At 38.4% G+C, this 27,023-nt stretch overlaps 3 protein-coding genes across 4 annotated transcripts in view; 2 read left to right on the top strand and 1 right to left on the bottom strand.

Moving 5' to 3' along the window:
• LOC134792023 (uncharacterized) overlaps positions 1-27,023 on the bottom strand; it is a 99,210-nt gene that overhangs the window by 55,460 nt on the left and 16,727 nt on the right. For both annotated transcript variants that reach the window (XM_063763143.1, XM_063763144.1), the window contains exons 3-7: positions 25,256-25,403; positions 22,516-22,646; positions 20,628-20,778; positions 17,920-17,986; positions 17,149-17,227 (exon numbers count right to left, since the gene is read on the bottom strand). In XM_063763143.1, coding sequence (XP_063619213.1) covers positions 17,222-17,227; positions 17,920-17,986; positions 20,628-20,778; positions 22,516-22,646; positions 25,256-25,403 — 503 coding nt within the window. In that variant the 3' untranslated portion in view covers positions 17,149-17,221. The remainder of the gene's footprint in view (positions 1-17,148; positions 17,228-17,919; positions 17,987-20,627; positions 20,779-22,515; positions 22,647-25,255; positions 25,404-27,023) is intronic.
• On the top strand, positions 358-1,640 carry LOC134792460 (CDGSH iron-sulfur domain-containing protein 2 homolog). Its single transcript, XM_063763745.1, has 3 exons — positions 358-526; positions 964-1,166; positions 1,419-1,640. The coding sequence occupies exons 1-3, from the start codon at positions 430-432 to the stop codon at positions 1,518-1,520; spliced, it is 402 nt and encodes a 133-aa protein (XP_063619815.1). The 5' UTR covers positions 358-429; the 3' UTR covers positions 1,521-1,640.
• On the top strand, positions 3,179-7,882 carry LOC134791967 (CDGSH iron-sulfur domain-containing protein 2 homolog). The gene is made up of 3 exons (XM_063763062.1): positions 3,179-3,391; positions 4,343-4,551; positions 7,711-7,882. The coding sequence occupies exons 1-3, from the start codon at positions 3,295-3,297 to the stop codon at positions 7,801-7,803; spliced, it is 399 nt and encodes a 132-aa protein (XP_063619132.1). The 5' UTR covers positions 3,179-3,294; the 3' UTR covers positions 7,804-7,882.

Raw genomic sequence — 27,023 nt, 5'->3', positions numbered from 1 at the left:
GTTATCGATAGCTTATTTATTGTAGATTACTGGGGTATGCATAACTCCATACCCGCCATAAGGTACCTTTGACCGTGGGACGTCACAAATGTCTTTTTATTATATCACAGACTACATATATACTTTATGATTATATTGAGTAACTTCATTGAACTTCATGGAATAGGTAACTTGGAATAAAACAACATTTATAAAAAAATATACATTATACATTCGTTAGCGATTTCTTCAACAAAAGTATCGAAAGGAGTGTCAAATGAAAATCTTGTGCTTGCGAGCTGTCAAATGAAATCGATAAGTCGGTTTGTTTTTCGTGACTCAGTCAGTATTTCGTGCGCCTGCGCTGTCTTCACTTCGGTTTAACTTGTGAAAACTGTGACTGAAGTTTAAAGTTTTAAACTTTTTTTTTGATACTGTCGGTCTGTAAAAATGTATATCGTATCAAATTTTGTGAAAGTTACTGTACCAAACTATTTAGCTGGACTACCTATACCAGATTCATTTGGCGGATGGTTCCGTTTAGGAGGTGAGACAAAGGGTTTTTTTTTTCCTTATTCGTAGAAGCAATTTATCTCATGACTAACGGTATATTAACAGTCGTGACAATTTATGCCTAACCTTGAATAATTGTCCTAGATCTAGTTGCTGACCTTGATTAAATTAATCTGATTAGATAGATAGGGCATTGATCCCTGTTAACTAAACTTTTAAAACTAATTTTCAACTTGCTTTATAAAAAGCATTTATGAATACCAATTTATTATTGCTGCCTTTATAAGTTATTAAAATGATAATGCATTTGTTTTGTTACTTACCTATTTGACTTTAAGCTGGCTAGTAAAAATAACAATATTCCTAATGACACTATCCAACAGCATTTTTTTTTAGAAATTTGTGTTAAAATTAGAAAGAAGTGAATATGCATAGGAGTTTATATTGAATTGAATAATGTTTTTATTCCAGTAAAAGATTGGCTTGCTTTGATTCCACCTACAATTGTGATTGGTGGCATAAGTTATTACTCCTATCAAACTATAAAGCAAGCAAGAGCCATGGGACGAATCAACCCAATGATAAGATTACATGAGAAAAAAGTTGTAGACTTTATTGAAATTGAGGATATTGGTGAAAAAATGTCATTATGCAGATGCTGGAAGAGTAAAAAAGTGAGTTTATTTTTATTATTTTTTCTACTGTATAATGTTTATCACAAAACAAACCATATAGCATGATCATGTGAGTTGTGACCCAATTATATGAATTATCTAAATGCATTACATAACAAAATGCTTTATTGTGATAAAGTTATCAGATAGCATGTCAAATCATTGTTCGTTGAGATAGCATTTCCTTGTAGAACTATAAATTGTATTACCTATGTAATGCAATTTAAATAATAATTACATTATTTTTTACAGTGGCCCCTCTGTGATGGTGCTCATGGCCCTCACAACCGTGCTACTGGAGACAACACTGGTCCTGTCGTTATCCGCAGAGTTAAACCAGAGGAAAGCAAGTAATTTTGTATTGATACAAGCATAGCTTGTATTGATACAAAACCTTTTAATGCAGGGTGATATGTAATGTGATTACTTAATATACATATAATGTATGTTACTTAGTAAAAATTTGTTACCATTTATTATCATTGAATAGAGATAAGGTTATCCATATACAATTGTTGCTTATAATTTTATAGTCATTGGTTTACTATTTGTAATAGTACAATTGCCTTTTTAAAAAGTATTATTTGCCAATATTTAACGATACGTAAATAAAATAGTTAATGTGAAACATTTTTAAGTATGAATCAAAGTATGATTATGTGTGGAGACTTGACCAATTTCAAATTATTCATGTAAGTTTTATGTGATATATTTTGGTGCAAATAATTACGATTACATTCCTATACCTACTATTTTTATTGTTTATTTTTATATTAATGTGAATTAAAATAATGATATTTATGGCTTTCTGTTTTATTTACACCTTGAAGCCACTTAAATTAAAGCTATCATGGTAGGTATTTGCCAAGAACATTTATACATTTTTTTTTTCAAAATCTTTTTCCTTATATAAGTAAACTTTAACTTATTCTCCTTTTTTTTTTACAAAGGAAAATAAACTTTTAACTTACTTATTTTTTATACTTATACTACTTTACAAAGGGAATATGTTAAGAAGATTAATTAGTTAAATAGCTCATTTAACTGATTATAATTATCATTTAATTTTACTCGTTGAATTATTTAGTCTGTACGGAAAGAGAAGAGTCGTAGAATGTATTGGTTCCCATATAATCCACAACGTTTCTCTTTCCGCACAGACTTAGCCCCCGTTTGCATGGGAGCTTTTTCAACGCGCGTTAAAAAAGCGCTTGAATCTGTCTGCACTCTAAGGCCCCGTTCGCACGGCAGCTTTTTCAACGCGCGTTAAAAAAGCGTTTGAATGACACAAATGGATAACCATGTATGTATTCACACGAAGGCGGTTTTTAAGCGCGGCGCTTTTTTATCGAGCACTGTTCGATTTTCGGCGTTGAGCGTTGGCGTCAAATTGAATAGACCATACGGAAATCCGTGTATCTGTTCTCACAAGCGTTGAAAAAGCGCCGGCGCTGCTGTCAGTTGGCTGTCAAGTGTTAATTTTTGGTGTCAATCGTCAAGATTATTATTAGTTTCACCTTAAAAATGTCAACTTATGCTTACAAATTCCTGAAATATTCAAGCTATATTAGTAGTAATAGCAAAAAAGTATGGCTTTTCTGAGATGCGTACGTGGCAGTACGACTCACAAGTGATTTTTAAGCGTTCATATGAACACAAATATTGGAAACGGTAAAAAAGCGCCAACGTCGGGTTTTAACGCAACGCTTTTTAAGCTGTCGTGCGAATGGGGCCTAAATTCGATTTAACGACCAAGGCTTAAAGTCGAAAATCCAACAACGTTTGATAAAAAGCGCCACCGCTGTCGTGTGAATACATACATGGTTATCCATTTGTGTCATTCAAACGATTATTTAACGCGCGTTGATAAAGCTACCGTGCCACGGGGCCTTAACGTCTAAATTTTTTGGGGTTCCGTAGTTAGAACGGAACCCTGGTGTCACTTTGTTTGCCGCATCACTAGGAGCAAGACGTCATTTATGACGTATGTCAACATTGACGTTTGTCACCAGCGTTATTATCCAAACTCGTCTGTTTGACCCCTACATACACCTAAAAAATCGTTTGCGTAATAATTTACATCCAAAGTATCTCAAATTGATAGAAAATTAAATTAACATAATAAAAAATGTATCTAGTGTCGAATTTGGTCAAAGTTACTATTCCTAACTACTTAGCAGGACTGCCGATTCCTGACTCGGTTGGTGGATGGTTTCGTCTCGGAGGTAAGTCCCGTTTTGATTGTATTTGTACTATTTGGAAACGTTAATCCCTTGAGCCTTACGTATCTTGATAACAACTCTAACGCGTGATAGCTTCAGATAAAATAAAATAAAGAATCATCGTGCTTTTAGTTCAGAAGATGACATACTTTCAAATCGTTTATGTTTGAGTCCTAGATAGAACAGTAATCACTGCACGCTATCTAAAAATTAACAATCCAGGCAATTATGCTATTAACGAGAATATAACAATTAGTATCTATATCTAATAACAATTAGTAATAAAGTGTTAACAAACTCATACATCACACTAAAATGTACTTAAAAAAATGTACTTACTTTTTTGTGTTTTAGGAGTTAATTAATTTGTACAGCCGTTATGTAATCACTTATGTTCTCATTTTGTTACCAAGTAACAATACATTTATCACCATCAAATTAAAGTTCTAATGTAGGTCAACATTGTATATCAAAGTAATCACTTGTTAAGCAATGTGTCATGTAATTTGGTACTTAATGTGTCAATGTGTAATACTTAATGATTAAAACCTTAGCAGGCTTGCATAAGGCCAGATGTGCGTGTGCAAGTAGCGAAAGTTTAAAAAAAGTTGGAAAAGTTGTCAGAAATTTCAGGAAAATCGCATAGGAAATTAAGGAAACATTCATTTTGGAACAGAATATCAATCCCCATACAGAAATATTGGAACTTTCTGAAATTTTTTAATGGGGATGATTTGCAGTTTCGGAAACTTTCCGATATCATTATGCACAAGTAACTCTGTAGTATGTTAATGAATACTTATTTACAAATTAAACTTACTTGCCTATAAGATCAGGAGTTATGTTTTTATAGTTCAACTCCTAAATCTTCAGATTTTTATGACTCGCTTATTGATTTTTATTGTGGTATGCTTAATTGAGCCCATTTTTGACTGATCATTTAATTCTTTCCAGTGAAAGATTGGCTAGCCCTAGTTCCTCCAACGCTTGTAATTGGAGGTATCTCCTACTACTCGTACCAGACCATCAAGAAAGCGCAGGCCGGCGGCAACGGGCATGTGAACCACTGCGTGAGGAAGGACATTGACAAGGTTGTGGACTTCATTGATATTGAGGATATCACGGAGAAGGCTGTGCTGTGTCGATGCTGGAAGACTAAGAATGTAAGTAAAGAAATATTAATTATGTGTGTGATTGTATTCTTAACCTCCTAACTAATATGGATGGTTCTAATCTACCCTTATTACTTCAATTCAATCTAATTTAAAGCATTTTCAATAGAGATCAGTCTCCTCCCCCCCTAAATTGAACTTTCAAGGGGTCTGTTTGAGAAACCCTGTGTTCTTTTACATTATAACTGTATACATATAATAACTGTATATGAATGATAAATACAAATCTTCATTGTATAACCGCAAAAAAAATATACAAGGAAACACACATAATACATAAAGACAGAGGTAAACAAAAGGCCTTTTCGATCTCTTCCAGACAACCTTCAAGTAGTGGAGAAATTAAACTCTAAATTCAACCAATGATTTTCATCAAATATGAATTTTAATTTTAAGTGTCGTTCGCCTCGCGCTTTTAGTTCCCTACGTAATTCGCATAAAACCAATACTTTGTAGGACCGTGGTTGTACGTTTAAAGTATAATTATGATACTTCCGGAATTTTCCGGTCCAGTGATTATCTGGAGCACCAATTACAGTCCATGTTATTTTTTATCCAGTATGTATGAAGTCCACTTGGCAGGTGTGAAAATACTTAGAATAGAATTCTTTATTGCGAAACCATGGTACATAATTTGTTACAGAAAAAAAATGTGGAAACACATGGCACCCAGTGAGGGCATCGCAAATAAATCTTACATCTAGGTACTTATTTTCTGTAGTACATTGATAAAGTAGGAAGTTAGCAAAACATAATATTATGTTTTTTTTCAGTCACCAATTCTTCTAAGTACAGTACTAAGAAAGAACAGAAAAAAGAAAGACACACACACAGAACTAAAAAACAGAAATAAGAAATAATACTTATGTTAGTAATTTGCTTTGTCATTCTTTTATGTGAAAACTGGTTTAGTGCTCCTAAATGTTTATAGTTTCAACTACCATCCTAGAATTATATGAACGTTTATACTATGAAGTATTTGAACAAATTAAATTATTTTTCAGAAAATATTTTAATTTGTTTTTATCAAGTAGAAACACTACTATATAAATTATAAACTGAAATAAATGTCATATACTAAGAAAAAGTGACCAAGGCCTCCAGTGCCCCAGGCTGGAATCGAACCAGCGTCCTCTGCTATCGCGGCAGGTGCCTGAACCACTCGGCCACCGGGCCACAGCGACATTAGTCAAATTTTCCAAGTATATGCACTTCCTACTGAAGGCTTGTGGCGCCCCCTGGCCATCTCTAAGGTAGAACAGTATGGTTCGAACCTTCTATCTGGATCATTCTCATGATGATACCGAGCTAGCGAGAGAGATGGCGCTGCCAATCAATACTATGAAGTATTTGAACAAATTAAATTATTTTTCAGAAAATATTTTAATTTGTTTTTATCAAGTAGAAACACTACTATATAAATTATAAACTGAAATAAATGTCATATACTAAGAAAAAGTGACCAAGGCCTCCAGTGCCCCAGGCTGGAATCGAACCAGCGTCCTCTGCTATCGCGGCAGGTGCCTGAACCACTCGGCCACCGGGCCACAGCGACATTAGTCAAATTTTCCAAGTATATGCACTTCCTACTGAAGGCTTGTGGCGCCCCCTGGCCATCTCTAAGGTAGAACAGTATGGTTCGAACCTTCTATCTGGATCATTCTCATGATGATACCGAGCTAGCGAGAGAGATGGCGCTGCCAATCAATACTATGAAGTATTTGAACAAATTAAATTATTTTTCAGAAAATATTTTAATTTGTTTTTATCAAGTAGAAACACTACTATATAAATTATAAACTGAAATAAATGTCATATACTAAGAAAAAGTGACCAAGGCCTCCAGTGCCCCAGGCTGGAATCGAACCAGCGTCCTCTGCTATCGTGGCAGGTGCCTGAACCACTCGGCCACCGGGCCCGGCCGGCTGTGGCCCGGTGGCCGAGTGGTTCAGGCACCTGCCACGATAGCAGAGGACGCTGGTTCGATTCCAGCCTGGGGCACTGGAGGCCTTGGTCACTTTTTCTTAGTATATGACATTTATTTCAGTTTATAATTTATATAGTAGTGTTTCTACTTGATAAAAACAAATTAAAATATTTTCTGAAAAATAATTTAATTTGTTCAAATACTTCATAGTATTGATTGGCAGCGCCATCTCTCTCGCTAGCTCGGTATCATCATGAGAATGATCCAGATAGAAGGTTCGAACCATACTGTTCTACCTTAGAGATGGCCAGGGGGCGCCACAAGCCTTCAGTAGGAAGTGCATATACTTGGAAAATTTGACTAATGTCGCTGTGGCCCGGTGGCCGAGTGGTTCAGGCACCTGCCGCGATAGCAGAGGACGCTGGTTCGATTCCAGCCTGGGGCACTGGAGGCCTTGGTCACTTTTTCTTAGTATATGACATTTATTTCAGTTTATAATTTATATAGTAGTGTTTCTACTTGATAAAAACAAATTAAAATATTTTCTGAAAAATAATTTAATTTGTTCAAATACTTCATAGTATTGATTGGCAGCGCCATCTCTCTCGCTAGCTCGGTATCATCATGAGAATGATCCAGATAGAAAGTTCGAACCATACTGTTCTACCTTAGAGATGGCCAGGGGGCGCCACAAGCCTTCAGTAGGAAGTGCATATACTTGGAAAATTTTACTAATGTCGCTGTGGCCCGGTGGCCGAGTGGTTCAGGCACCTGCCGCGATAGCAGAGGACGCTGGTTCGATTCCAGCCTGGGGCACTGGAGGCCTTGGTCACTTTTTCTTAGTATATGACATTTATTTCAGTTTATATGAACGTTTTCCTATTTTATTTTGTTGTCGAATTTTTTTTCATAAAATTTGGTGAATAGGTCATCAATCATCATCATAGAGTTCCATAATTATGTCCTAAATCCTAAACAATCTTTCTCTGAGTTACGGAAAAGTGTGGTATTCTCGTAATAACTCCACTGGAAATTACATACATTTTTTCGGGACAAGTTGTGATTTCGTATTTATTTCGCCCAGAATGAGGAGGTCTTCAAACCAGCTAAATTTTATCCAAAAGTAACGAAAAAAAAAACGAAATATCGGCTTTTATGAAACTTAAGTAGTTTTAACATGATTTCAAAAACTAGTGACTGAAAACTAATGTAATCTGTTCCAGTGGCCGTACTGCGACGGTACGCACGCCTCCCACAACAAGGAGACCGGCGACAACGTCGGCCCCGCCATCGTGAGACACAAGGCCACCAAGTAAACGCCACGCGGACATATATCTGGGATCAGTGCCATCGAAACTGCCGGTTAGGTTTACTATGGACATAAAGTCAGGTACAGAAACGCCACAGACGGTCGTTAGTTTTGCACCGATGCAATTTATAATTTTAAATTATTATCCTAACTTTACCCTAATTAGGTCCACGTTAACTATCACTAGTAGTGAACGAAATTACGTGCCAATACTTAGGTACCATTCTCTAATAGCTAAACGGAAGTAATACGACTCTGTTTGTTAAACTATTAGAGGGTTGCAGATACTTTTGGCATAAAGTGGCGTAGTGTGAACTAATCTAGCTGTGGGCGAAACCACATCTGCGAGGCCCAAGGTAATAAAAAAGGTTGGCTTTGCGAGGCCCCTCTAAGTGCGAGCCCGGACCGACACGTACTGCAACCCTATGAGGTACAGAACATTACGGCTTACGGCCCAAAGAATCTGGAACTTTCTGGATGCAACGGGCATTCAGGCGCGGATCCAGCCCTCAAAAAAGGTTGTGGTCACAGCCACTCCAAGATCGGTTAAGTGGGGGTTCAGGGGACCTGATGATTCCCCGACCAATAAATTCGCAGAGGGATCCCAAGCGATTTATTTCAGTCTATTCACACTTAGATAGATAACTACGCTAAAAAACTCCTTCGGCTGTAAATTAAAAGCTGGCATTAAGCTAGAAATAATTGCCCCTGTTAGTAAATAATTAGGGCTCTGTATTCAGCTGGGGTACCTACCCTAATTACCACCATCAACCAATTTTTAGCAGATTGTCGATTCGCTTACACCGTTTCGCCGAAAATGGTTTCGCAGAGTCGTAGATGTAACTTTTGATCGACTATAGTTCGTTTTTTTTAACATTAGAAATAAGGCAAACAATCTTGATGTGTCTTTTAATGGTAAAACACATTTTAAAAATAAGTTACGGCAAATATGTAACAATTATGAATCTAATACGATCATTTATATTCTTCTGCTTTCATAAGTAATAGTTACTGATTTTTAAAAAGCGTTTATCAATTAAAAGACCTGTCAAGATCGCTTACCTTCTTTCAAGTTCTTTCTAATGCTAAAAAAAAAAACGAATTATAACTTTTGGTAGACTCTTGATTCACATATCATTCAGTTCGCTTCTGTGTAAATTAGCAGACCAATAATTAGACGAATTTCATTTGGTAGAGTAATCTTTTCATCAAGCAACCTTCAGTCGAGTAACGTTTTATAAAAAAAATTAAAGTTTTTGTCAAGTGGCACTCGATCACACTACCAGGCCTATTCGGATTTCGAGATAATCACAAGATCTAGAAACGATTTAGAGAACAACTAGATCTACATTAGATATCGACTAGATGTGACTTGGATATCTAAGTCATAACTTGTCGAAATCGTTCAAAAGGACCTCCAGAATCGCGGAAACGTCAAATTTGACATATCTATCTTACAAAAATCTTTAAATTATCCATATCGTAACTTGTTGAAGTCTAGTAGAAATCTAATTCATTTTCCGAATCGAGCCGTACATATAAGTATAAGTAGTGTGGACGGTTTTACCTGTGGACACTGCCGGTATTTAAAGAACTACTAACGATAGACTACCATCGTGAACTTAAAAAAAATATTTTCTTATATTACTAACAATTAGTTATTCACCATATTTATAAATGTACGGAGATTTTTTTGGATCTGAAAAAAAATTATGGTAATAACTTGTAGTTGTATATAATAAAAGTGTTATTTTATTAATAGGTAACTAAATTTTTATCCTCGTAATATACGTGTTTTTTGTGAATTCGGTAAATGATACTAGTGTGTAAATAATCACAAAATAAGCTTCAACGGTTTTCTACAATTTTCGCATTTCGCCAGATGTTTAATTGATAACTAAATAGTATGGTGAGAAATATTTAATTTATTCTGAAATGCATTTATAAGGGTCGATAAAAATAATACAGTATAATGAGTAACATAAAAATATTAAAAACTAAATTTAAAAACTAAAATTAAAAACTACCTAAAATTAAAAACTAACTAAAATTAAAAACTACCTAAAATTAAAAACTAAACTAATCTAAACTAAAGTAAATCTAAAAAAGGCCCCCGCGGCATTGTGCCAAAGATGCTGGCAGCATTCCCTCGCTGAATGGCAATACTAATGCGTTGCGAGAGAAAGCTGCCAGCTCTCTGGTCACCGGTGGTATCGGCCAGCTTTTTCGACAGTTCTTTAAAAAGAACATGAGCGCTTGGACCCCACGGCCCCAGTGTCTCGACACCGAATGCCACAAAATGGTATTGGGGGCCGAGACCTTGATACTTTGAAAACTTTTTGTTTTCAGCCGCCTCGGCAGCCGCCCCAGCCCTGGACGAAGTTCTTGGTAGATGGGACGGTGCCAGTGTATCGACGCATGTGGCGTCCCAGACTAGCACCCGTCCCATCTTCCACGGGACCAGGGACATACCGTCCGGTCTCTTGCCGTCGTCCCTCAAAACGCCGTTAGGTTCGAGGATAGCTGGCGCATTGACGGTGGCAAGAGACCGGCGGATGATATCATTTAGGGCAGCGTGCCTGGAGAGGCGGCCAGCACTTAACCGACAAGAGAGGCCGTGGTGTCCAAGCACGTCGACGGTTGCGCCGCAGGGGCATCCGTGGGGGGCGCAGACCTTGACCCCTAGCCTAAGGCTTACGGCTAGGCGTAGGGTATCCGGTTCTAAATATGTACCAGAGGGGGGGGAGGGGTAGGCATGCAGCCACTGGCCGGATTCCCGTTCTGCAGCAGCGAGCAGCCGCGCACGTGTATTAGGACCATCAGAGCTGGAAAGTAGTACCTCAAAGTTAATTTTGCACAAAGTGTCGTCCCAGCAACGTTGAATATGTAATTTTGAAGGTAAATCTTGACCCGGACAAGCCGTCAGCCAGGCGTCTCTAGCTTCCGTCAAGCACGCCGTCTCGTAGTTTAAAGGGCAGGCCCTTAATATTTTTCCTACGAGGGAGGAAGTGCCATGGACGGAAGATAGAAACGCCGGCAAAGCAACGCTAGAAATTTTGCGCGTACCCAGCCCACCGAATCTGATGGGCAGGCACGCCTGGTTCCAAGAATGCTCGCTAAGCTGTATATTTAGAATGGTTTCAAGGGAAGATCTAATAAGGTTGTCAATCGGTAATAAGGAGTTTTGGTGTTTCCAAAATGGACAGCAGCGGAGCAAATAAGTAAATTTTGGTACGAAAAGGCAGAATTTTAGAATAGTCAGAGCGGAATGAGAATTGATGTCGTTCAGGCAATCGGCGCAGTTTTTGAATTTAGTAATCGTGTTTGTGATAATACTGGGGATGGCTTCTTCGAAAATTGGTGACCCTAGGAGGTTTAGAGAGTCCTTATTGACTACTTTTATATTGGGAGTGAGGGCTTGAAATTTTTGTACGATGTCGGGATTGTAACGGTTTAAATATAATTCGCACTTCGCGAAATTCAATTCCAGCCCTATAAGCTTAAATTTATTTTTTATTTCCGAAAGGTCTGCTAGTACTGTGTTTACATCTCCTCCTAGGGTGCCATCATCTAGGTACCAAACGTTAAATTTTGAATTTAGGTTTTGAACAACTGGATTGATAGCTAAACTGAAGATGGCTGGTCCGAGAGGGTCGCCCTGCTGGCAGCCAACTTCGGAGGAAAGTTCGTGGTTTTTGTAAAGTAATTTCGACGGATATGCATAGCAATTTAATAAATAGTTATAAAGTTCCGGAGCGTGGTTGTTGACTTCAGCAAGCAGGGCGTCCCTATTGAGCGAATTGAAGGCATTTTTGACGTCAATTTTTAGGAGTACCTCACACTGGTCATTGAACAGGCAGGTGCGAAGGGCATGGACGGCGGCTTCGCACCCACCTTTAGTACCAAAACCAAGTTGTACCGGTTCAAATTGTTTTTGCAATTTCGAGAGTACGTGACGCACGGATATTTTAGAAGTTAAACGTCGAAATGTTGAACCAACAGCAATGGGCCTGATTCCCCCGTCTTTTTTTGTGAGGGCTATAAGATTTGCGCCGTAAATAATGGGTACAAAGAGGGAGTTGACTTTTCCGGAAAGCATGAGGTTGACAAGTTTGGTGAGGGCGATAATGAGGCGTTTGCCTGTATCGCCGACGCAGTGTGAGGTTAAATCTTTAAGGTGTTGTGGGGATAACCCGTCTAAACCCGCTGCAGAACCCGTTTTGAATGAAAGAATTGCATTTAATGTGTCCTTATCCTGAACTTGAAGACACACGTTGGGTTCTGTAGGCGGATCTAGGAAGTATGGAGTTGCTGGGGCGGACGGGTGTTTGTCGCGTAGAGCCGAAAGTGTTTCAGTCGAGTCCACAGACAGTACGTCAGTTGAAAAAAGCAAACGTGCAGCTCCTTTCAAGTCACCATCGCTCACTTTTCCCTCTACAGTCTTTTTCAAGTTGTTGCATGAACTATAAGAAAGATGGTTGTTTAGATGATAAATGGGAATCTGGTGATTAAGGGGGTGGGCACAGTTGTTTTTTATTTTTTGAGTAAGTGATAGTCGATTATTGTCTAAAGTAGCATGAAGAGTGGAAAATGAGAATGTAAGAAGGTTTTCCCAGGAATCTAGGCTATTGCTTTGTACGCATGTATTGATGACATCGGTTAGTCGGGTTGCTACGGCAATTCTTGCACCACGCGGTATTCTTTTAATTACAGGAATGTTGTTTTTAAGGTGGCTGAGGTGGAGATGGAAGTAGTTTACGTTCTGCTGAGGTGTTGACGGACTGGGTTGGGGCCCTACGGCGGGTGGGCATGTAGCGATGATGTGCGAATTTGTAGTTTTGTGACATTTTCCTATATGAATATTCAGGCCGTGAGTTGTTGAGAACGATTTGTGGCACTGATTGCAAGGAAATGCTTGTGAAGACGAGCTGCCAGTGGCTGCCGTAGAGGTCTGCATCCACCAAGGCTTAAAACTAAGAATGTGTAAAAACTAGAACTTACGTTAAAATAAGATAAACCATACGAAAACTATAAGATAATACAATGTTTACAAAAATAATAAAAAACTGAGATGACAAATGTCAGCACTGTCACATCGAGGGCGCAGTCCCCGGGCGCAAACGGAACTTCTTTTTTCTTTGTAGGATGCTGGGTTATTTTCGGCCTTTGGAATCTGCCGCAGATAAAAAGACAGCTTTGCACGCTTCGATAAAATATTCTTCTTTAAGTTAGTGGTTTGACATATGGAAAACTTCAGAGTAGACTATTTTGTGAAAATGCGAAAATACATAGTATGGTTAATTTAAAGGAGGTAGAGTACCTAGTGTACCTGTGGACACCCTGACTAACGAAAAATCAAGCGTTATTCGTCTAAAACTTTGCGTACTAAACGATGATTCCGAGGTCTTTGTAGACCCTGGAGACAATATCAAGTCCAAAATAATTGCTGAAAAGTTGTACCAAGAATATTGTCCATACCTAGGTACAAAACCTGCCTAATATCATACAGTCCTAGGTACAAACAGTAGTCGTATCGTACCTATGGACAAAAATATCAATTTTAACATTTTCTAAATTTAGCTAACGTGATAAAACATAGAACTAGTCTGCAATTATAGACTATTTAATTATTGTTCGAAAGAAATAAATAAGTTTTTGACATTGTCAATAGTTTATGATTTATGAACAAAATAAGGCCAAAATCTGGAAAATGTCCACATGTAGAGCAGTGCCCCTATACTTAAAAAGTAGTCGGAATTTTACCAAAAATGGCATGCGATTTTTTGTAAGGTCTATGCCCTGGCCCTTTTCATACCCATATAGACCTGCGCTCTAAAACTCCTATGACTGTCAATTAAAAGCTGGAATTATTTTAAGAAATTGCTATGATAGTTTGGTATCATTCTACGAAAAGTAAATCTGCGTATCGAACAACTGACTACTCTGCGTACTTATACCTAATGAAATTCTGCCAAATGTTCCTCTGCCAAAGCGTCTGCGAAACAAAAATCGGCGTAATTCTACTCGGGGAATCAATAGGGCACCCTATTAGGGTTGTGGGCATGCCCACCGTGCCCACAACGGTGGATCCGCGCCTGCGGGCATTAGTAATGAACTTTAAAGGGCCGCCACAATAGATCAATGCTAGTCGATGCGACACTCAAAGGCCCACAATACCACAATAATAATAATAAATAATAAGTGCGAGCCCGTGGGCGAGGGCCCCGTTCGGCCACGCCTAGCTACGCCACTGGCACATTGTTCTATACTTTACTATTGGTACTGACTGTACATTTTCAAAAGTTTTTACACGCATTATCTATTATGTGCAGCGAAATCTTTTACCGTGTAATAATCTTAGCCCTGATAAAGTATATGTATTGGTAAATATTGATTACTTATAGATACTCTCATACGCTGTTATCTTAATACGCGTTTAAGATCATGATATTACCCGAATACGTGCAAAAAGATATACGGTAGGTAAAGATTTTAGAAATATTTACGAAAAGCTAAAAGCCAAGTCACAATGCAACGTACCTACAAAAATATAAGAGTCCAAAAAATAAATGTTCTTCAGTTTCCTTCTAAAGTACATATGATCCAGATATATGTCTGTGTTATTTTATAAAGCAATGATTGGATTATTTAGTAAGTATAATTGGTACATACATGAGCATCTAATGGTAGCTTGAAAATTGTACAAACATGTAGGTATTATTGTCCGTATATATCGCTTAGATTCCTTAGATGATAAGTAGAAAGTGTATTTATACGAGCTTAAATATTACGACAATAACTTCTCGCTCCTCGTAAAAAGTTAACCATAATATAAAAATGTGTTTCTGTGATTCCTAGTATTTTATCATTTTGTAAAGCGAGGAATTTCGGAATATTATAGTTTGTATCGACGCTTTGATCTGTTTTTATCAATGGTTAAAACGAAAGCTTATTGCTACATTTTTTCTTGCATTTTAAGATATTTTTTAACTTTTTTACTTTTGTTTTTGAAACTGTTCACTTTGAAATAAAGTACGGATTGTTATTGCTCTTAATATCGTTTTATTCAAATGTAAGTCCTGTGGGTATTGAAATAAGACACATAATCTTAGTAAATAAGTTTATTAAGGCTCCCAAATGCTGGTTCCTTACATTAATCACATCACAGACATGTATTGACTTTATATTACAAATAAATAACATTCCTCATATGCCAATCTAATAAGACTCACTCCAAATATAATAAGTTATCCAAAACCTATGGCACAACACACTCGAGGTCACAATGCCATAGTTATTTAAGTATAAGACGAAACGAAACCTTATTTTTATTAAAAAAAACTTACTAAGAAATATCTACCTGGAACTATAGTGTAATATTGTCCTATGTAACGCCGCTTTTCACAATTTTTGGTTAAACTAAGTTGATTGAGTCCCCTGCCATGCAGTCAACCTTAGAAAGTCCACGAGGATTTAATATTTATTCCAATTATTAGTAGGTACAGTCGCCATCAGATATATTGGAGCGGCCGAGATGCTGTGAGAATATCTGAACACGCGCTCTAACGCCTTGACGATAGAGGCGTGTTCAGATATTTGTGAGCACCTTGGCCGCTCCGATATATCTGACGGCGACTGTACAATAAAATGTTGACCTAGGGCATTCTAGAAAAGTGTCGGGTAGGTACGTGAGGTTATTTTTTAACACTGCTGATAAAGTTAAGAAGCCGATAATCTGATAACTTATCTTTAAATGTAATACAGATTTCTGCAGGTTATTATCCTTTTGACCGCCACAGACGGCTGTCGGAAAGTTTTGCCAAGGACGCCAACGACGGCTACGGCCGTCAGCTTCGCCAATGTAATAGAGACTTACGCGGGACTCCGTAAAGTTCAATTTTGCTTAAATAATGGCGATCGGGACACCGGCATATTCCTTCGCTTTCTGGCGCTCAAAACGTTAAACATAACATACAGAGGGGCAACCGCCAAAACCGAAATTCGCAAATTGCGTGGATCTTTCTCTTTTACTCCAATGCAGGCGTAATTAGAATGACAGAGAAAAATACCCGCAATTTGCGAAATTCGATTTTCGCTGTTATAGCCCAGATTTCTGCATGTTATTAAAGTAGCTTCCATACGCGTCACGTCCCTGGCAACGTAGACCTATTTGTGGAATGCCCCACCTGTCCTTAAGTGCTAACCACGTGCTAACTTTAACTTAATAAGACACGTACCACGTGTCCCAAAATTCAACGATAAGCTGGCACCAGAAGATGGACCTGCTCATGACTACTCGAGGAAAAAAAAGAAAAAAAATATGTCTCAATTTATTATGGAATTACAAAAAAAATGAAAGTCGACACCCCTAGTGGTATTTTATAACGACCATGTCTACAATTTTTCAATTTTTTTTTTTTGATTTTTCCTGGAGTAGTCATGAGCAGGTCCATCTTCTGGTGCCAGCTTATCGTTGAATTTTGGGACACGTAGAAATAAATCGCAGACTGTACCTCAGGAGCTGTTATTCTGCTAGCTGTTTTGGAGACTTAGAATAACTTAGCTTCACTCTGAGAAAAATATTTATACAATCAATGCTCTTTGACTTGGGAAAAAATACCCACCGATGTATTAAATAGCGATAGCTGTTCAGATACCTACTATCGAACAACTTCATTCTTGACCCACTGTGAAACAGGGATGTTGCGAATATTCGCATCCGCAACCGCGGAACTTCCGCATTATTTTCAAAATCCGCACCAGCATCCGCATCCGCATAAAATCGATGCGGAGCTTAATGCGGATGCGGATGTCGAACAAGTCGGTACAGGAACGTCTTAGCGGCGGCGTAAGTGCTAGGTAATTTCGTTATTACCTATTTTGAAATCGTCTAAATCCAGGAAAGTCGACCAAGTTACTGTTTATTAAATATAACGCACCTATATTCTTTCTCAAATCTAAACCTTTCGTTTTTTTTAAATAAAAAATACTAAAAATGTAATATTTGACGTTTTTTAAGTACCTAACCTTGACATCTGCATCCGCAACATCCCTGCTGTGAAACCCTTTCACATCATCACGTTCCATCATTCACGTAATCATACATATGTCGCGTCGCTAGTGCCTATTACTGGCGTCTAGGTATCGTTTAAAATAAAACTTATATTATGCTCTTTCTATCTAAACTAATGCAAGATCCTGGGCTTAAAAGTGATTCTTAACTAGCTTACTAATACGGCCACAACAAATTTGATCAAAAACAATCTTAAATAAATGAGTAAAGACTAATTTTTTGACAAGTCGAATAACTTGCGTTGGTATACGTTCTTCGTTGCAAAAGTTAAAAATAATGTTTAGACTATACTAAACAAATTCAGTCTTGAAGTAAATTCCCTTAGAAAAATATGTTGCCATCCATCAAGTCTTCACAGCTGAAAGAAAAAAGAACACATTAGAAGAGTAGTAGGTACCTAAATAAAGGACCAAAACCGCCTACAAATTTCAAATAGCAAATTGTGTCTATTGATACAATTTATGTTCACAAAGGCGTGAGCCTACCAGATGCGACTGCGACAGGTGGTCAGGGCCGCAGAGTGAGGAACCGACGTACTATACGCGCCGTGTCCAAAGTTACCGCCTTCTGCATCTGGCCGTTGATCCAACCACCCAGCGAGAGTCTCTCTAGGTGTTGGTCGAGACTTCGCTATGAGACCGTTCGCTGACACGAATATAGGAACAATGATCTTCGATTCAACATCTCACATGGCGATTATCTCGTGAGCTAAGTCTAGGTACTTGCTGGACTTGTCCTTCTCGGCCTTCACGAGATTAGTTGACAGGGGCTCCCAAACTGTGTGCCGCGGCGCCCTGGAGCTGGAGAGCGGCGCCTTGAGGCAATCCTCCTCACCATGTTACCTATCTATTTCGAATAGCCTAGCTAGTTTAGGGCGCCGCCGCCGAAATTTTTAACTAGCAGGTGCGCCGCGGACTGAAAGAGATTGGGAACCCCTGAGTTAGGCTTTACTTTTCACTCTTTGTAACAAAGTACTACTTATTACTTATTTGAGTATAAAAGAGCTGATTTCTACATATTATTGAAGGTTAAATACACATTATTGCTTACCTCTATCCTTGTTTCTGCAATATTTTCCTCATTTCTAAGTAGTTCGTGCTTCAAGCCGTTTCTCTTCCTGAAATAATAAATCAAAGATAAATACCATTGTCTTTTGTAACATTTACTTAGTTAGTGAGCTAAATAAATAATGAGTTAGGCAATTATTTGGATGAACCACTTTACTAATTTACATAGGTATATAAAGATAAGAAGAGTAGTGACTAATGTTAAGTATTGGAATGTGCTTAACGCACTAAACGTCATGTTATCGTTAAGTGTTGTTTGTTTAATTTACTGTTTCATGACATGGTGTAGCAAACGAGCACATAGTCTGTTTCACAAAAAGGTGAAATTTTACTAGTTTTTAGGATTCCGTACTTCAAGAAAAGGAGACTAAGGCCTCCAGTGCTGGAATCGAACCAGCGGCCACTGAAATCGTGGCAGGGGGCCGATTTTTTAATTTCGACCGCTCGATTTCGTGTATTTCGTTCAATAATATCTCCAGTACGCGGCATTTAATTTCTACTAATAGAATTGAAAACGAGTGGTCAATACCACTCGATTCCCAATTACTATCGCTCGTATTTCAAAAATTAGCGTTTCACTGTTTTCCGCCGATTTTCGAGTGACGAAATCGAGCGCACGAATTTCAAAAATCGGCCCCCAGATACCTAAACCGCTCGGCCACCTGTACGGTTACCATCAGTTTGTCACTGACATAAACGCCGTCGAGAACGTAATTTACTTTCTATATATCCCGTTTGCACTAATATGCGAGTGCGAGCGAGATGTATAGAAAGTAAATTAAGTGACAAACTGATGGTAACCGTACTGGGTCTCGGAAATTTTTGTAGTGCCATAGTATTTCTATTTGAAATAACACAATAAAAAAGACATCAAAATAATTTAATTTGTTACCTAATATTTAATTTCGTCCTTAAGTCGGCAAAAACGGAACCCTGTAGGCTCCGTTTCGACGAGAGTACCAGAGATGTACGAGGATGCGTCGCGACGGACGTGTTTGTTAAGAACCAAAGCCAATAGAATCACTTCATTTGTTTTCCTTGCTCAGAGTGCAGTACCTAATACCTACGAGAATTCTTGCCCTATGATATGACGGTCCTACACAATTTCGCATGCGAGTTTCGTTTTATTGCGGCATTTGCCCAATCGATTGAATTGCACAGTATAAGTCTAGATTGAATTGAATTGCTGGCCCTAGCATGTATAAGCGTATGTGTTGTTGCACACGTAGGTTCTATATTTACACATCTACAGGGCACGAAACAGGCTTCTTTGTGCGACCCTCGCCACGGCTCGCTTCCGTCACAACTGACCGCTTCCTACGTACTACAGGAACTCTAAACTGATCTTTAGTGAACCCTATGTCCTAGCAATAAGGTATATTAATCATCAGTTAACAGGGAGGACGACTGTACATATCGAGTTTCGAGTCGCTTTACCCTTTTAATATTAAAATGTCGTAACTACACTTTAAACTTGAGCGTTTACGTCCTTTTTTCTAACGAAGAAATGGCCATAACAATGCCTGTATAAATAAAACTTTTCAAGCCAGTTTATGACCACAAGTACTGTGCTTTGGCATTTGCGACTTTAAGGTCTAGGTTTTAAGGAGCTAGATTTTCGGTGAATCGGTATGATCGGACAAGATACCGAGATAAGATCCTGCTTATGTTAGTTAGGCTTCGTTTTTAACGCTTGAGCTTGAGTAGGAAGTAAGTATATTAAGTTAGCGTATCAGGCCGCGTAGCCAAGATGCCGATCGCTATTGTAACCTTGGCTAGGCCGGCAGATTCGTAAACTTTGAGTTTAGAGTCACACTCACACGACAAGAACTAATCGACTAAAAGTTGATTTGTATGGCGGCGGTTGGTGCATGTGACTTCTTAACTTTTGCTTTGCTTAGGTAATAAGACTAATAAGTAATGTGGCTAGTGGCTACCTCTTTAACTATATACCTAATCGGAACAAATATTAGCAATCCATTTAATGAGGTAACTCAGTTCTAAACAATGGCTTTCACTGTCAAGATACTGAAGTATGAAATACTAAGAATGTGTCAGAGATTTTATATTTGTCTACGTTGCTTTTGTTTTAAGTATATATATATGCATCTTTGTATGAAATAACGAGCAAATTACGCGAACACAGCTCTTAGACAATCTCTTTGTTTAGCTAGATACAAGCGAACAAAGTTAGTATTGTGAATCACTGAATACAATATAGAAGAACAAACTAATGTATCTAACTCGTTAGTAACTTTCAAAATGAAGATCGTTGTGTATATAGCTACTGGATTTAGGGAACATCTTTAAGCCCAACTATGACTTACAAGACGTGAGGCAGAGGCAGGCGACCATGACGTTTATATCGTTTGCGGTGCCAATGGGCATCACTACATAGCTTGTCAGTGTAGTTGGTTCTCACAAGTATATCCTCCTCCAGACCACCATGCAGCGAGATGAACGCCGCGGTGCCGATTGGGCTCACAATACATTATGTACCTAAGTAGGTACTTATATTCGGTAGTACAACTCCTCGAGACTATGAACGAGGTCAACGAGGTGTATGTGAGGCGAGGCAGGCGATATTACTGCATGTTGATGTGACTAATAGATACGATGATGCCTGCTGCGGTGCCGATGGGGATCTCTACATTACATAGCTTCCCTGTGTAGTGGGTATTGGGTACTTACAAGTATATCCTCCTCCAGACCACAAGCGAGGTGTACGCGAGGCAGGCGATGCTGCATGTAACCAACACCATGATGCCAGCTGCGGTGCCGATCGGCTCACTCCGCGACGTGAAACGCTCTTTTGAATCCTTGCGGACCATGTCGCTTGGCCCTGCAATTAAGAACAGAGTGTATTATAAGAGCGTAAGGTAGGTATTAGAGCCCTTACGCTTTACTTGTTGAATTCATCCTTCAGCAGGTGCCCCATGTGGGCACTTTCCCTAAATGACTCCCTACAAGTTGCAGTTGGGATGTAGTTCGGATACCTACTTAGGGTTAGGTGCTTATTATTAAATTGTACAACGGGACTTAATCGATCTTGATCGTTGTACAATTTAATAATTGTTTTGTACAGAAAATTACAAACAAGGCGACTCCGGTTGTTAAATTCTCTGAGTTAATAAGCTTTGGAACTATGTCCACAATATGAGTTATTAGGTAACTAAATTAGCATTCTCACAATAGTCACAATTACAAAAGCTTTCTAACCAAATGGTTTCGAAATGTTCCTTCACTTGGGTGGTCGCGTTGTATGTATGAGTCCGTCTAAGCTATAGCTCTACACCGATTTGACTAGCTCAAAGTAAGGGAGTGTTACTATTAGAAGTCATATCATAAAAAAAACGCATTTAACTGATTTGCAAGACCGAATTGATCCCATAAGTGTTCCGTGAACAAAATTTTGCACGGAGCACAAAAAAATTATATTAACGATTGATTTACATCACACTTTATTGTTTGTAAATGGCATTTGCAGAGTTATCTTGGTTCGACTCTATGAAGTTTGGTTTCCTAGTCGTAATATAATTAATTAAATGTAAAAATTACGTAAATACGCTTTTCTAAGTTCTATAGTTAGTCTTCATACCTACTCATCTAATTAATTCCACAGTATCAGCCCTTGTCAAAACGTAGGCGAAGTGCCGCTGCCGCCGCTACACTTAGAAAAGCGTAGTGTCCGTTACGCGTGTTTATATCAATGGCGTCTCATTATTTGTTCAGTACAATAAACGTAAAGCTTTACAACGATCGGGTTATGTAAAACTGCACTTTATAGACTTATAAACAAGGTTGATAATAGCACAGGCGCCTGCAGCTATAATGTCCACTTGAATCGTAAGTGCATTTTACTAAAAGATTCACACGACAGGTAACTTTGCGTAGGTGTTACGTGTCAAATATAACTGAATGCAAACATAAGTTGATGCTTAACTTTCAAAATGTATGGGTAAAGTGGAGAAAAGTGTAAATACGGAGGCTACTGAATAGCGGTAATAAAATACTTATAATGGGTATTTTATGAGCGCCATCCATGTTAATTTAAGCGTTAGTCATTGTGACTACAATGTAAGAGTTAGTGTTAGTGGAAAGGCATTACATGTTATTGTAATTTTATATCTTACATCCCATGCCTACCACATGTAACCTTTACCTACCACATGAATGTTTGATTTAGTGCTTATTTGATTTCCAGCAAAACAAGGTAAGGGTAACAATTCATGCTGTTCCATAATAGACATGACTGTTCTAATATCAGCTACCGTCCTCCCATAAAACTACTATAAAAAAAAGTAATTCATCATCATCATCAAAAGCAGTTGAAACGGCCGGTGCATGATGATTACTATTTATTAAGAACTTAGCCGATATTGGGAAGGTTGGTCAATTTTAGGGCTGGTTACTCTATCACGTTCTCTGGGGTTGTCGCACTTGTCGCGTGCTCGCATGTGCGTATCTTCCATGTGACCAGTGAGATCCAGTTTGGTGTTGTTCGACTTGCTCTTGTCTGTAGACTAGGCGATTGTTATGACCACAAGTACTACAACGGTTGTAATAGATAGAGACATACCTTGCAAGAACTCTGCCTGCGAATCCGGCGGGCCGTCTGCTCGCGTGATTTCTTCGTCTTCAGGAAAGGAAGGCAAGTCGATGTGTTGTTCGTTGTCGTCGCGCGAGTGCAGCATGTCGAACACCTCGGACCTGGAAAAAAGGTTTTAGGTTAGTGAATGCTTGTGGTGGTGTTTTCTCATTAGTAAGACGAGATTAGGCGGATCACGATATTTCATCGTATCTACCTTAATACTTACTAAATGGTAAGTAGGTAAAGTTTTATCATCAACTGTACGAAATTTAAATTTCAAGTTATCCATCTCCTCACCAGGGTACTTACTTAGGGTGGTATTTTTTGGCACGTGCTTTAGTTGTCCAGATTAGTTCAATGTACAAAATAAATATAGTATAAAATAGTAAAAAAAGCTTCCTTTCTAATACAGTTCACAGACCATAATGCCTTAAACACCATTGAATAAATCTGATTTTGATTAATAAAATAAAAATGTGAAATAGTGCGGACGGTATTACTGCACCATGTAGGTATTAACATGAATAAAGAATGTCTTAACTTACAGCTTAATTATAATAATCACAATCTAAATTAGTCTTTTTACATTTAAAACCAACCAAGAAAGCCGATGGATCGCTTCCCACTGACCATAGATACCGGTTCAGCTACTTTAAAACAATGTACCGCTAACAATAGTTCATTAATAATTAACACTTATCTATTTGAAAAACAATCGCCGGCTAACAAGAAGCGTGCAAGCACATTTCGAAAGCGTAATCATTGTAATCAATTCAATTAAGTGCGTAAGACACGTTCCCGTTCTGAGTTGCCGTTATGTCAGGGACAGGAGAAAGGAATCTCGTGAGCTTGTGTACCTAACAATGTGCTCAGAGAACTGAGTTAAATGCCCTTATATTGTCGTGTGTTGTTGAAATCCTTCGGATTTGCGGCTACTGAGAGCGGTCTGGATATCTTATGATAGAAAGTAAATTGTTTGAAATTAATATTGGCGCAAGTAGGCCTGACTACATTTTCATATTTCTGTAGGTATGGGAATCGTCATTTTCCATCTCAAAAATGCAAAACTCTCATTTTGAAGAATGCTTTGAATAGCCGCAAATCCGAAGGATTTTAACAACACACTGACAATATAAGGGCATATAACTCAGTTCTCAGAGCACATCCTGTTATATTATCCTGATAATTTCCAAAAACTTTTTCTACATTTCGGAATTTCAGCAACTTGCATATCTGTACTTACGGCCACTATAAGTTACAGTCCTGTATAAAAAGGGTCCAGTACCCTCACCATCACTCCACTCAAACGCAGAGTGCATGGTAGTTTTTTTATAGCTCCATGTCATGAAATAAAAAAGGAAAATACAAATCTGTAAGAAGGAATTTATTACTACATTTATAATTATATAGAAAATACCTAAACCAAACACAAGTTAATCTCGCTTACATCAAATGTCAGTACAGGGGAGATGCATCGTGAGTTAGTTTACGCAGTCGTTATCGAATAAGTCAGTGTCAAACTGATGGTAAGGATACAGATGTTGTGCGACTGCGGTAGACCCAAGGATGTGACTCAACAAAGTAAACACAAAGTGACTAAGTAGCAGCTGATTGAACTTGCCGTTTCCCTCCTTACGCAACTGGGGCTAAGATATGGAACGTTGCACTCGCAAGACTTTCAATTGCACGCAGCTGAGCCAAGATGAATGCACGAGTAGGTAGTTAGAATATTGCAGTTGCAAGACTTGCAACAATATTTGTCGTTCTCGTGGGTACCCATCATCAGGTCTTGCCAGGAACTTACTTACCTTTGTCACTGGATTAAGAACTCTATACGTACGCCGATAGATGCTATGGAGATTGTAGAGTAATCGTATTTGAAATGTGTACTATGACTTAGCATTATTGTGGTCTATATTTTCGTTGTCCGAGTGGACTTACTACACGGTGTTACGGTACTGTCACAGTTAGTAGCGATGCTACAGCGCTTTTCCGAAGTATGTATGTTTTGTTTGTATTCGTATTAAGTATGTTCCAGTGTAGTGTAAGTAGTCATCGTGGTGTCAATATACAATACAAATCATTGTTTACTTACCACACTACCCAAGGACGTGCAAGTAGTAAGCCATAGGTACTAATAAGTGAGTAGGCGTTTCATACGTATAGGTATTCACTCACTTCCGGACTCCATAGTCGTATGTTCTACTACTTCACATATGGGCTTTTAATATACTGCTCTAGCGAAATAATAACATGATGTTTAGACCGTCTTCTTGTTGATTATTAACGTGATCGCAACGTCGAAATGGGATACACGACTCGCGGTGGGAAAGCAAATAATGCATGCAAGCAACGTTTTTTGGATGCTGGAAACTGTCGGATGGTTGCTGTAACTCTGATGGATGGATAGATAGACGTACCATTGCCCACACTGTTAACTGACAGATCGTAAATCATATTGCAAAAGGCATAAGGTCCACCGATTTACAGTTAAGAGTGTCGCTGTTTGTACTGTAGCGATGGAGCGACGACAAATGTTGCTGGAGATAGAAAAGTGTGATGCGGACCTTATGGAAGCTCCTTGTATCTCTTAAGACTTCGTCACACAGGCGCGTTTTCCGGGCGGGGCGTGAGCGGGGCGCGCAGCTTTTACATATAAAACGCTCACGCCCCGCCCGGAAAACGCGCCTGTGTGACGCGGAACCTTTATAGGATAACAAGAACTCACTTGCTGACTCCATCCTTGTCGTTAACCAGCAGTTTGAGCAGCGTGGCGTTAGCTTCTAGAGTCTTGTAGCGGCTATTATCTTCTTCCTCTTGAGGCAAGTTGGGCAACGTACTGTCTTCGAGGGCTGATGCAGCAAAGGTCAAGGGAGCTGTAACAATAGAAAAATCTAATAAATAAGCAAGTTCCTGAAACCCATTTTTAATTATAGTTGAATTTTTTTAAGCTGACATTTTCGGACTATGGGAGCTCATATTTCTAAACGGTCAGCTTAAAAAAATTCAACTATAAGCAGGCTTATTGTTAGGGTGCCTAGCCAAGGTGACCATCGCTTGCGCTATGACAACATAACGCCGTGTGTCTATCACTCGTCTAGTGCGACAGTGACAGTTGCGTTTGACTCGATACGGAGCGTAAATTAACGATTAGCGTGGCTACGCACGCTGAACCCCTTAGGGGGTGAAAGTTTCCTATTCTTACGGAAACGAGATCGCGGATGTATCCTCGTACATTACAAATAATAACCCCAAAAAACGGGCCTCCTTCCTACTAACTACTATCTGAGAACATACGTAGTAATTACCTACCTACAATTACCTACGTTTTTTGTACGAGATTCCTTGCCGTCTGTATCTAACAATAAAAGATACTATCGTCCACACTGTTAATAGACAGTTCGTACACCTTATTGCAAAGAGATAAGGTCCACCAATGGTCAGTTAACTCGAGAGTGTTGCTGTTATTACTTTTGTATTACAAAGGTAGTACCTAAAGTCAGCATCAAGGTAGCGTAACTGAATACGCATCAAAAGTTCATTGTTGGATCCTAGCCGAGCAAAAAAGGTTGTATCCATTATATATGTATATGTATAGAACAATTCGATTATAACATACTTTTGAACGCGAACTATAGAGATATATCTCTAGAGATCTATCTATAGAGATATATCTAGATCTGTATTTGGAAAACGCTCTAAATTATCAGCGCGACCCATAAATATGGCGCCAGCATAACTTGCCCTGTCCATCCCTAGAATTGTTATTTTTTTGTTTTTTAATGGAATTTTATGCACTGGATGCCAGCCCTTTAAGGCAAATCTCATAGAAAAAGGGGCAAGCTATGATGGCGCCATCTATGCAAACCTTTGATAGTTGCCAACCCCATTTAGCGCGTTGTTTTATTACGCTAATATTGGTACTTGTACTGACTGACTGTACTTACAGTACACAATACACAACAAACGTTAAATACATTGTGAGTTGTGAAGTCACTATCCTATCCATTGTACCTTTACAATACCTAGGTATAATATTAAATATATTTATTATGCTGTAAAATACATGTGTTTAAATTAGTCTCTGGGAAGTAGTTAAACATACAACTTTATGTAGGGAAGTTATTTCTATAATCCTTCTAAGATAGTTTACGGAACTAAGTTATTTTAATACTTCCTTGATGCATTTGTAAAATTGCCCGTCTTTCAAACATGAAGGCCAGCAGAGGCGAGTAATTTTTTTTATATAACTAGGTATAAAAACGTAATAACATTCGATGAGGGAAGCGGGTAAAAAACAGTACGATATATGTAAATACTAAATAAATACAAAAACAGTAGGTAATATACCTACATAATTTAAATAGTAAACTTCTTTAAGCATGTTCAAAATTAATTACAAATAATGAGCCTATCAAACAAAAGTTATCGATGCACCAAAAAACCACCGTTAACATTTTTTGCATTCACTCTCGAGGGCCACGACCTTATTCTCT

This window comes from Cydia splendana, chromosome 7, assembly GCF_910591565.1.
Source record: "Cydia splendana chromosome 7, ilCydSple1.2, whole genome shotgun sequence".
In the NCBI taxonomy this organism is placed as follows: Eukaryota; Metazoa; Arthropoda; class Insecta; order Lepidoptera; family Tortricidae; genus Cydia; species Cydia splendana.
Note: the sequence above shows the minus strand (reverse complement) of the source record. Positions and strands in the feature narration are given on the sequence as shown.